Source organism: Oryx dammah, unplaced genomic scaffold (assembly GCF_014754425.2).
Source record: "Oryx dammah isolate SB20612 unplaced genomic scaffold, SCBI_Odam_1.1 HiC_scaffold_21, whole genome shotgun sequence".
Classification (NCBI taxonomy): Eukaryota; Metazoa; Chordata; class Mammalia; order Artiodactyla; family Bovidae; genus Oryx; species Oryx dammah.
Genome location: NW_024070205.1, coordinates 10,534,970 through 10,547,731, shown reverse-complemented (window position 1 = coordinate 10,547,731; position 12,762 = coordinate 10,534,970). Strand labels below are relative to the sequence as shown.

General features: G+C 37.0%; 1 protein-coding gene across 4 annotated transcripts in view; it reads right to left on the bottom strand.

The window, feature by feature from the left end:
* The window catches only part of RPS6KC1 (ribosomal protein S6 kinase C1), a 208,102-nt gene that overhangs the window by 9,132 nt on the left and 186,208 nt on the right, over positions 1 to 12,762 (bottom strand). For all 4 annotated transcript variants that reach the window (XM_040263157.1, XM_040263158.1, XM_040263160.1 and 1 more), the window contains 2 exons: positions 8,538 to 8,620; positions 7,379 to 7,474 (listed from right to left, as the gene is read on the bottom strand). In XM_040263157.1, the coding sequence (XP_040119091.1) occupies positions 7,379 to 7,474; positions 8,538 to 8,620 (179 nt within the window). The remainder of the gene's footprint in view (positions 1 to 7,378; positions 7,475 to 8,537; positions 8,621 to 12,762) is intronic.

The following is a 12,762-nucleotide window of genomic DNA, read 5'->3' as shown; positions in this document are numbered from 1 at the left end:
TCTCTTTCTAGTTTCCTCAGTTCCAAGGTGGGATTTTCATTTGAGACCATTCTTTTCCTATATAGATTTCTAAAGCCATATATTTTTCTCAAGAACTGATGTACCTGGTATCCTGTAAATTTTGATATATTGTGGATTTGTTTTCATTCCATTTAAAACATTTTATGGCTTTTCTTGGGATTTCTTCTTTGACTCAGGCTATTTGGAAATGTGTTGTTTAATTTCTAAACATCTGTTATGGACTCACCAGATCTCTTTCTGTTGATGATTTCTAACAAAAAATTGTTACGGTCAGTGTATGCTATGTGATTTCAAGCCTTTCAAATACTGAAACTTGTTTTATGGCACAGCAAATGATCCACCACAGAGAATATTCCGTGTGCATGTGATAAGAATGTATTCTACAATCATTGTTCTATACATGTCCGAGTTGTTTGATAGTGTTGTTCAAGTCTTCTCTATATCATTGCTGATTTTCTATCAATGATCATGAATAGGGTATTGAAGCCTCCATTTATTATTGGAATATCTATTTTTCCTTCAATTCAATTGGGCTTTGCTTCATATGTTTTGAAACTGTTATTAGAGCATATACATTTATAATTGTTATATCTTTCTTTGTATTGATCCTCTCATCATTATAAAAAATCTTAGTCTCTGCTAAGTCCCATCTTCACATCTATTTTATCTGATATTTAATAAAACCACTTCATCTCTCTTGTGTGGTCACTGTTTGCATCGTTTATCTTTTCCCACCCTTTTTCTTTCAACCTATTTGTGTTTATTAATTTAAGTATGCCTCTCATACACTGATAATTGGATCTTTTTTATCCAGTGAACAATCTTTGTCTTTAGCTTCATATGCTTAGAGATTCACACTGATTGTTATTAACACGGTGAGTTCACATTTGCCATTTTGCTATGCTTTCTACAGTTACTGCCTTTTCTATTCCTCTTTACTGCCTTGTTTTGTGCCAAATACTTTTTACTGCACTGTTTCAGTTCCTCTATTAACTTACTATTTTTTGAGTGGTTGCTATCAAGACTATAATATGCTTCTTGATTTATCACAGTCTACTTCAGATTAATACTAACTTACTTCTTCCAGTGAAATGAAGGAATTTTGCTCTACTCTGGTTCTAGTCCTTCTGCCTTCCTTTGTCTTAAATGTACTGTTGTTGCTGTTTAGTCGCTAAGTCATGTGTGACTCTTTGGTGACCCCATGGAGTGTAGTCCACCAGCTCCCCTGTCCACGGGATTTTCCAGGCAAGAATACTGAATGGGTTGCCATTTCCTTCTCCAGGGGATCTTCCCAACCCCGGGACTGAACCCAAGCCTCCTGCATTGGTAGGCAGATCCTTCACCACTGAGCCACCAGAGAAGCCCTAAATACTGTATGTTGTATCTATATGTCATTAAAAACTACATATACAGTCATTGAATACTATATATTACATGTTATAAACCTACTAGCATAATGTTATATTGCTTTGCTCAACCTTATGTTTTTTAAAAGAAGTTGAGCAGAGAAATGAGAAAAAAACATATTTAGTCTTCTCTATTAACGCATATTTATCTTTCTAACACTCTTCATTTCTATGAATTCAAGTCACTATACGGTAACTTTCAGCCTAAGGACTTCCTGTATTATTCCTCATTAGACAGGCTTGCTAGGAATGAATGCTCTGTCTTTACTTGGAAATTTATTTCATTTTTATTTTTTGAAGGACAGTTTTGCTGGATAAGGGATTCTTGGCTGAAAGTTACTTCCTTTCAACACTTTAAATATGCCTTTCCACTAACTTGTCTTCCATTGTTTCTGATAAGAAGTTAGACATCAATAGTGTGCCTTTGAATACGACTTGTTCTTGGCTGCTTTCAAAATTTTCATCTTTGTTTTTGTCTTTCAACAATTGAAAGATGAAATATCCCTATGTGGATCTCTCTGTACTTTCCAACTTAATATCCACTAAGCTTCTTGAATGCATTTTAATGTTTTTCATCAAATTTGTGACGCTTTTAACTATTACGTCTTAAACATTTTTTGCTGCCGTTTTCTCTATGTCCTCTCTTTCTGGAACTCCCATTATATGTATTTTGGTGTATTGGATGTGAGAGTTGGACTGTGAAGAAAGCTGAGCGCCCAAGAATTGATGCTTTTGAACTGTGGTGCTCGAGAAGACTCTTGAGAGTCCCTTGGACTGCAAGGAGATCCAACCAGTCCATTCTGAAGGAGATCAGCCCTGGATGTTCATTGGAAGGACTGATGTTGAAGCTGAAACTCCAGTACTTTGGCCACCTCATGCGAAGAGTTGACTCATTGGAAAAGACGCTGATGCTGGGAGGGATTGGGGGCAGGAGGAGAAGGGGACGACAGAGGATGAGATGGCTGGATGGCATCACCGACTCAATGCACATGAGTTTGGGTGAACTTTGGGAGTTGGTGATGGACAGGGAGGCCTGGCGTGCTGCAATTCATGGGGTCGCAAAGAATCGGACACAACTGAGCAACTGAACTAAACCAAAATATCATCTTACAGCTCTCCATATCCCTGTTCTTCTTCAAACATTTTTAATCTGTTTTTCAGACTGAATAATTACTATCATCCTGGTCTCCAAGTTCTTTGACTTTTCCTTCCTCTGTCTCAAATTTGCTGTTGAGATGCTCCAGGGAATTTTTTTTCACCTATTTAATTCTTCATTTCAATTATAGTACTTTTCAACTTGAGAATTTCTATTTGGCTCTTTTTTAAAAAAAATATGATTTCAGTATCATTGAGAATCTTTACTTATTGATTCATTATTGTCTTAATTTCCTTTGATTCTTTTCTAGTTAATTATTTTCCATTGTCCTGGGTCCTTGCTGCTGCGTGCGGGCTCTCTCTAGCTGCAGCGAGCGGGGGCGCTCTCCTTGTTGTGGCACACCAGCTTCTCGCTGCGGCGACTCCTCCTCTGAGTCACAGGCTCTAGGCGCGCGGGCTTCAGTAGCTGAGGGATGCAGGCTCTAGGCTGCAGGCTCGGCAGCTGTGGTGCACAGCTTAGCTGCTCCATGGCACGTGGAATCTTTCTGGACCAGGAGTCGAATCTGTGTCCCCTGCCTTGATAGGCAGATTCCTACCCACTGTAACACCAGGGAAGTCCTCCTTTAAGTTACTTATACACAGAGTTCTTTAGTTCTTTGAATATAACTATAATAACTGCTTTGAAGTCTTCACTATATCCAAAATCTGGGGACACCCAAGAGCAACTTCTATTGACTGCTTTTTTTTCTCTGCCTATTTTGTTTCTGTGACTATCTTACAATATTTTGCTAAAAATGAGACATCTTAGACAATATATTTTAGTGACTCTAGAGTCATTCTTTCCATGAAGACAGTTATCATTGCTGTTTGTTGGTTTATTCTTTGTTTGGTAACTTCTTTCAGCTAGATTTGTAAATCTGCTTCCCCCCACCCCCATCTTCAACTATAATAAGCAGAGGTTGACAGACCTGCTCATTTTTTTTTCCTTTCTTAATAAAAAAAGTTTTATATTTTCATCTTTAAGCTTGGTTTCCTAAGGGTCACTCCTGTGCCTGCATAGCTTAGGGGTCAACCAGTGATTGAAAAGGGTTGCCAAGTCTGTCCAACTTTATAATTTCCTTTTTTGAGAAGAGAACTTTCCAACCTTCTCGTATATGGCTAGTTATTCACATATGAGAATACCCCTAAAGCATATAGTTTTTTTCTTCAGAATTTAGTCAACTGCAATAAAATATCTGGATGATTACATTAATGGTTCCACAACTGTAGGAAATTCCACTACTCAAATTAAACCTACACATTTTTTCTTGTTTTTCCTTTATTTCTATTTTTTTTCTTTCATTCACTAATCATTAATTCAATTATTCATATAAAAATATCAGTTGATTTCCTATTGGGTGCCAATCCACTACTTTTCTAGACCTTTTCAACATGTATCACCAGCAGTTGCCTCACTCTTACACTGGCAACCCTATACTATAATTCAACTACATACTTCATCAAATTATAAATTACCACATGTCATGAGCTCTCAATGCTGCTCTATCAATACTAATAATACAAAATATTTATGTGACACTTACTGTGTACTAGGCATTATTCTAATTGCCTTGTATAAATTAGTTCACTGAACTCACAACAACTCTATGAATAGTTACTATAAACATCTCTGTTTTATAGATGAGAAGATAGAAACTTGTTTAAGGTCATATTAGGCAGTAGACAGCAAGGATACGATCTGAATTCAGGTACTAAGTCTCCAGAAGCCATGCTGTTAACCACAACATTACACTGCCTTATGAGTGTGTGATCTGCAAATGCCAAGAATCTATTACTTCACTTTGATATTACCAAATCCACAAGGGCAGTGAAGTATATACTTCAAAAGACTGTACTCTCAGTCTTTTCACTTGACATTATTGTGTCCAGCATTCAAAATGAATTTTTATTAAAGTGTATTGAGTACGAAGAATGTTTATATTAGAAGTTGCTAAAGTGTGTTAAGAGAAAAGCTGTTATTATAAAACAAACATCTAAGAATATTCTGACATAGCAAATCCATTTTCAAAATCAGTCAATTCATATCTACTGATTGAGATTTGGGAGGCATCAAACATTTGAATATAAAACTAAAATACTACACATTGGTAAGAATTAACTATAACTATAGCATGTTTTTTAATATTTCAGCAAATATGTAAACATGTAAGTTCTCTCTTTCTTGTTACAACTGGTTTTTCCACCCCCATTCTCTCCAAACCATGACCTCATTATGAAATTCCAATGAAAGTTCATATTTTTACTTTTACTAAAGTCAATTTACCTTAGTTCATGAATTCTTCTATAAACTTGTAAGTATAAATCCATAGGCAAAAATATAACTGTTTTACCCATAACTGTCTTGCCTATTCTGCCATTTAAAATATTAATACTATCCCAGATCTTCTGAGAGATTTCACAAAAGATTCTCCTAAGAGAATGTGTTGACCAGGGGCAAAACCAAGACAGTCACTGCCAACTTCCTTTCTCTTAAAGAATAGATAATAAAGCTGAGCAATGGAAGCACTGAAGTTTGTTTTGATGGTCTTTTTCTCATATAATATCTTTCAACTGACAAAGCAATTGTGTCATAAAGAACTAAATGTACACTGTGAAGGACAAACATACATGCTCTCAGGATCTGTAAATTGTAAATATATATTTTTTAATTGCATTCAAAATGTAACTATGCTTACTTCAGCACCATTCACTTGGACTGAGATGACTAAACCATGGGTACAGGGAATTATGAACTCCAGGAAGAAACCAAGCAGCTAAAAAGACCAAAGAGAGGAAAATCTCCTCAAAGTGGAATAATTCTTTCCATATAAACTGTTTGATGATTTTTTAAAATAACCTCTATGAACTGTGAGGTAGTGGAAGAGGAAAGTCAAAATGACAGATTGCTAATCATGCCAAGAGACCTCTTTTCCCTTTCCTGATGATGTTTCCTTAATGTGAGTGGTAGTTTCCTTAGGCAGGCCAGGGACAGAATGCTGCTTTACTATAGAAGTATGCTCTATAAGATATATACACATCTGCATAGGGGAACTTAACATACCCTAAGCTCAGACTCCTTACAATATAAATTCTGATAGACAGGAGCAGCAGATCTTTATTAATTAATGTGGGGAATTCTGTTCTCAGTATTTGTCATGATGACTACCTCTTTAAGAAAGAAACAAACAACAGCAGTTGCTAGCCTTCCTTAAATTAATAGACAAAAAAAAAGACTTTGAATTTACCTTGCTGTTCCACAACAAATAAGAGGAAAATAGAGGAGATGTCCTTTCTCTCCATTAGAATGAAATGTTTTATGAATCTTTACATTACCTCTTAATCCTTGTACAAAGTGCTCAGGGTACTCTCATCTCACTATTTTCAACCTAATTATGTTTCTTTATATTTTACATACTCTGGACAAATGAATCTTCCTGAAGCACAACTCTGATCCTTTCATTCTTTGTGCACAAAAACTTCAAATCTCAATTTTTTACTGAATTAAACACTATCATTCTCCCCTGGTATTCATGATAAGAGAATCCCAGCTTCTCTTTCCACACTCGTTTACTACTATTACTCATCCCTATATTTTCCCTGTACTCTAGATAAACCAAACTTTTGATTTCCCAAATTGAGTCTTTCTGACTCAGTCCTCGCCTTCATTCAAACTTTTCATCCCTCCCAGCTATTCCCCCACATCTAACCTTCTGGCTAAAGCTCCACAAAAGTAACACTCATTACACAAAACCTTCCCTAACACCACCACTGCATCAGTTATAACACCTCTTTATCCTGACTTGCCAAAGTATTTTTTAAACCCCTCTGATAGCCTTTATCAAATCCATCTGTGATACAGCTATTTGTGAGTCTCAGGTTTGCAGCTTATGACATCATGCCTTTATATATATTTGCTGAATGGAACCAAAATCACTGCCTAAGAAAATACTAGGTAAATCTTTTCTTAATATATTATCCCCTCCTCTTTTTTTTTCCTCTCACAAATTTTGTTTTCCCTTATTTAAAATATAATTTATGTTTCATTAAACAAAAACTTTGGTTCTTCATCTTTTTCAAATAAGTTTTCCATTGATATTTTCCCAAAAGTGAAAGGAATCACAGTTCTGACAACTCTTGTTGATCTGTGGTGAGTCTGCCATAAAGCTAGACAAGCATTTTAAATGCAGGGAATCAATTTAAGGAGCTCACTAGAGTGAGCCTACCTCTGGGATACCAAACTTTAATTATCAATAGTCTCTTTCTCCAAAGCCACCAGAGATACACTAACTGACAGCAATATTCCAGTTCCATGAATGGCTCTAAAGCGATTTAACTTGGCAGGATTTTCTACCACTTCTCTCCCAACCAGCCAATTCTTAAGCTTATCAATATGAATTAAAGATTTAAAATAGCCATTTATGAAACACCGAGACTAGCTCTAGCGTTTGCTTCAATAACTTAAAAAAAAAAAAGGGAAAAAAAGGAGCCATTCGTATATGGTTACGAAATATAAAGCAGCTACAGACAGGCTTAAAAGCAATACTTAAATCTCACGCCTACACAGATATATGGAATTGACTAAACATTAGCCTGAATTTCAGAAATAAAAAAAAAGTAATACAACTTTTAACTGTTCTCTCTGACATCACCAATACTCAGATAATAACAGAAGCCTAAAGATACACAGTACTAGTTCTGAATGTGCAATTACTAATGGGTCCTTCTTGCCCAAAACTAATTTCTTTAAGGTTTTAGAGCTGTGGGCTCTGCCAATTTGCATGGTTCAATGCACTTGGCCAATAGGTCAATTAAATTACCTGTTGAATGAGTGAGCGAGCCTCTTCAGAGACACATTCTGGCATGTTCAAAGTGGTGTGAGTATTTATTCCTGCTGGATGGCACTCAACCAGAGTCTGAAACAATCAATCACATACACTTCTTATCCGAAATAACATCATCTTCTGTTCCATCACAGGGTTTACAGACAGCAAAGACAGACACCTCAACAACCACCTTCGCCGCAGTGCCCTCTAAGCAGTCTAGGACAAAGGCTATGAGCCTAAAGCACTTCTAACTGGAAAAAAGGCAGTCATCAAAATCACATCATAAGCTTATGCCACTTGCCCTTTCCCTTAGATATAAAGAAAACGGTCCATAATAGAAAGATTCCATTACAGCCAAAACCTAAAACAGGATTCTGTATCTCGGAAATTTTTTAATGTTCTTAAAAACGTCCAAAGTCGAGAATTTGATAATAATAATGTTTTTTATATGTATAGCACCTTATGCCTCAAGTGTATTATTATCTATAGGTGATTTGTATATTTCACAACAATGTTAGGAGCTCAGTATTAACTACATATTTAAGGTAGATGACTGCTTACAAAGGTATAATGGTTCATTTCTTCTATTTTACTCCCAGGAGGCAATTTGCACAATGCTCTATTAGAATCTATTAACCTCAAATATCTTACTTTAAAGTTATTGATCAGAAAGAGTATGAATTCTGTATTTAAGCCAGAACAGAGAGGAAAAATTTAGTGTTGAGAAAAAAAATCATGCTACCTTTAATATCTACATTAATTTTCTAAAGTGCTAATTCCCTCCTGATTTCTGACAGGTGTTTAAAACAGAGAATTCTAACAAATCATTACACAACCCTTATAGGTTTAACTCTGTTAAAATTGAATCACAGAAAAAGAAGAGAAAGAATGTCTAGTCTTGTATCCCACTATGTACTAACACTGTGACATAACAGAATTTTACTATCAATTTATTCAATGTAATACAATTCTAATTTTTAAAAAACCTGGAATCTTGATAAATTTGCATTTTTCTGGTGTCCCATCCCTTTTGATATCAAGGTTTTCTTACTTAGTCCCCAACCTAAAAACTAAAGGCAAAGGCTAAATATTCTCAAATTGAAATCAAGGTAGCATCTGGATAAACTTATTAAACCTCCAGGTCACTGCTTACCTTGCCAGTGAGAAGTTCAAAGAGGACAGCACCCAAACTCCACCAATCACAGGCTTCAGTTTCTTCCGTGATTGCTCCAACCTCTAAACACACCAAAAAAGGTTGATATTAAAATTCCAAAGGTCAATTAAACTCTCAAAATTAACATGTATTAGCAAGGTGACCTTTTTAATGCTGAGAGAGCACATACTAAATACTACTGGGCTTTCAAAATTCCTGAAAGTTACTTATCCCTTTGGTCACCTACTGTGGTTGCATTTTTTTTCCTATGCAGTCATATATTAAACTGAGACATTTGTTCTTTAGCTGATAGAGGGACACCTTCAAGATGCTATACGTAAAAGTTACATGAATCTACTAGATCAGCATTTTGCTTAATTTTTCAAATTTGAGAATATACAGTCAACTCTATCTCAGAGGTCATTTTTTGTTTTAGAAATAAAGACTCTAGGTTTCAGAAGGAACTTCGAAAATTATCTAAACCAGTATTAATTATCCTTTGAGTTACAGACCAGAAACCAGAAAGGTGAAATGTTTTGTCCAATGTCATATAGTAAATCAGCAGTAGAACTAAGACCCAGTTTATAGTATCACCCTTCTCCTATATAATCAATTGTTTTCAACTAAAGAAGGAGCATGTGAAATGCAAATTTGTTATTCAGAAGTACAGACAGATATAGTGTTTTAAGCCACAACTGAAACTACTGGCTAAGATAAGGGCTTTTAGAATATCTCCAAATTACAATTTTATCTGTGTTATCCCTATCTCTCACCAGCACAAGTTCCTGAAATGTAATCGTTTTCAAGTGTAATCTTTCAGGTTTCTCCACAAATCAGCAATAACGCCTCATTTCACCATTTTTGAGGTTTTTAGCTAACTCACGTTTTGATGTCTTCTTGTCCTGTCCTAATAAGATCCAACTAGTCACTAAGCCTGAATGTGTCTGCCCTTTCATTTCCATTAGACTGACAAAACATGCTTGATATTTGTCTGCAGGTAGCCCACAACTCACAATAATCATGTTGAAAAGGCTTTGTAAGTAGTTAGGTTAGAACCTGGACAATAATAATAAGTGGAAGAGGTGCTCAGGTGCCCAGTCTTTTAACGGATACTTAGCAAATCTACTATCAACTATGTTGGGAAATCAAGATGACTTGTAATACAGCTCGAGTTTTGAGTTTTAAAGTAAAGGTCACAGGCATCAGAAAAAGAGCCATTTCTATACAGAATACTGAAATTATTCCACTGCAGCAACTTTCTTCCTTATCCCTGCCCCATTCTGGGTTGCCAAAGGCCTACGTTCAACTATACCCTCCACACTAGCGTCCACTCAGTCTTTCCCCCTGAGTTGTGCTACCCACCAAATGACAACCTCTATTCTCTAACTCAGCTGCTCTCAGCTAGGTGGTAAGAAGAAAACATAGATATTTAACTAACTCAAATTACTGTGTGATGACCAAAAGTCTCCTAATCCCCTGAGAGCCATCTGCATGCACAGAATAGTCAATTTGTTTGAAAAACTGAGAACTACCTTACCATCTGACAGCAAAGGGACAGTTACTCATATACTGGCACATCAATGAAACATTACCACATAAGCATTTTAAATGATGTATTCACACAAGGTTGAAGTATGTCAGTAAATGTCTGAATATATTAAATTTTAAAAAACAAGCTATAAAACAATAGAATCTTAATTTTAAAAATATGTATTTTTTTTTCTAAGAGACTGGTGAGAAAATACAACCAAATGTTTTCGTTTTTGCCTCTGGGATAGTGAGATCTTTATTTTCATTCTATACTTACTAACCTACACGAATATCTAAGTGGTATCATTTTAAACATATAGTGAAATGACATGAAAACTTCATTCAGGCTTGCTGGAGCAGGACAGATAAAGCTGTTATAGGTCAGTCCTCCGTAAGAATCTGTCTGCCTACAGTTTGCTCTATAACTTTACACTTGAACTTAGCCAAAAGCCTGAGAAGCGATCCTCTACTTTAATGTGTTGTATAATATATTTGAGACAGTAGAGGACTAGGAACCTTGAGGAATTCACTTGATCTCATCCTAACATGAGGATTAGATCTGAGGGCCTCTAGGTTAAATTTAGCTGTATGATCTACAATTCTGACACTTACGGATTTCCTGAAGGAGATTTTCTTGAGGGACCATTCCTTGGGGGCTCTCATTCAAAGTATTTACACTAGCCCTCTCAGATTCAAATACACTACCCCCCCCCCCAATTCCCAACATCCACACAGAGAGCCACCATCACCTTCAGAAGAGTGCTCTAGAAACTCTGGAAAGGATGTGTGCTCTTAGAAACGTTTGGAAAGCAGAAGAAATTTACCACAGCCCTGTCATCATATATAACCTTTTGCACATTTCCCTCTAGCCTAAGGCAGGCAATGCATTATATCACTTACCTATTCAAAATTCTGAAATGGCTTCTCGCTAAACATTCAGTAACATTCAAATGTCTTGCTTAACCAGGCATGTATACATTCAGGTCTCCATAATGAGGTCTCAATGTATTTGATTCATTCAAACCAACACTTATAAGCAGTACTAACTAGGTCCCCTGCTAGGCACTATTGCTCTGCAGAACTCTATGTACTTACTACGTTGCTAAATAATGTGAAGCTAAAGTCAGCTTCCCCCCTAGCAGGGTTAATGGCTTTCTTTTTAAATATCTTGCTCAAGAATATGTTATGTCATTTTCTTTAATCCTATAGCAAGTACTATATACTCCTTACTTTTATAAAGGTGTTATATGTTCACAACTCAAGACCCCAAGTTAATGACCAGCCATCTGTTTTGAATGTGGCACCTCCAAGTCTAACTTTCTGTGTATGAATGTTGCTAATGGGCATGTATTGCAATAATGATAGTTGCAACAATAAAACAGTAGCTAACATCTGCTGAGTGCTTACTATAAGTAAGGAACCGTGTTTAACATTTTACACGAATTATTTAAAATTTCCAAGCATCCTTATGGAGAACTTACTTGCATAGAAAGACTCTGGAGGAGAAAGAATACTATATTTGTGTGTTCAGGCAAAGTGGGAACACCTGATCCTGTCAGCTCAGATTAAGTTGTAAAAATCAGACATGTGTTGTAGGGTCTAACAACATGCCCTGAGGAGCTCTAGACTAGAATCACACCCCAAGCCTCGTTCACAACGGTTTCCTGTCACAACTGAGCAAAGGGTCACTGGGGTAAGTCTTCACAAGGTAATCAATGGCTAATACAATTTATAAAGGGACCTTTCAAATTCAGCTAAGGTCCAAACTGCCATCACCAGTGCAGCCTAGAAGACCAAGCACTATGTGTTTGCCTGCTTCCCAGATCACTGCTAAGAAGGTGACTGGGGGTGAAATGTTACCACGTGTAGGGGTGGGGTGGGGGTGCTCCTTGATGCTACCATAAGCACAGTGCATCTTCCTGAGCATCAAAGATTTTTATGTGTGGGAGGGGGCAGGATGTTGTTTTATTATTAAAAGAAACACAGACCCATCATGGAACAGAATGTAAACCTTGCATGGATTTGCAAGATAAAAAGACTTCAAAGCAACGTCAGGATCACAAGACTAGTCTCAGAGGTCCCCATTTCATACCACCTCTACAGTCAGAACTACTTGGACAGAAAAGTTTAAGAGGCACTTGGGGAGACAGACAAGGTGCTCTGCCTCTATTGGTTTTCTGCAACCTCGCTCAACTAAGGCGTCTAAGAGCAAGGGTCATTGGTTTTTTTATGCTGCTTTGAAATCTCACAATTTTCTGCCCGAGTCCTTAACAGGTAGGTAACAACCAACATAGCGCTTCAAAACGAGCCTCAGGCTGAATGTGAGACAACACAGACAGTAGCAAGAGACCCAGACAGGCCCTACAGCCAAAGCACTTCCCACTTTCAGCGGGCTCACTGTACGGCACCTCGTGCTACACGGCACCTCGTGTGACCGCCGGCGACACTCTGGCACCATCAACCTTAGTCTACTTCATCTATTCCCCATTTCTTTCCCCCTCTTCCTTCTTCCACAAACGGCCTGCTTCTTTTCCCCTCCCCTAATTCTCGCTTTACTCCCCTCACCCCTTGGCCACCATTGGTTAAGTGGAATTTCTAAAGCACTTGAGCCTAAAGTAACTACTGAAGCCCCAGTCTAAGAAAAAGTGCACCTGAAAATCTGGAGGACTGGACTAATAAAGACAGCAACTTTGAA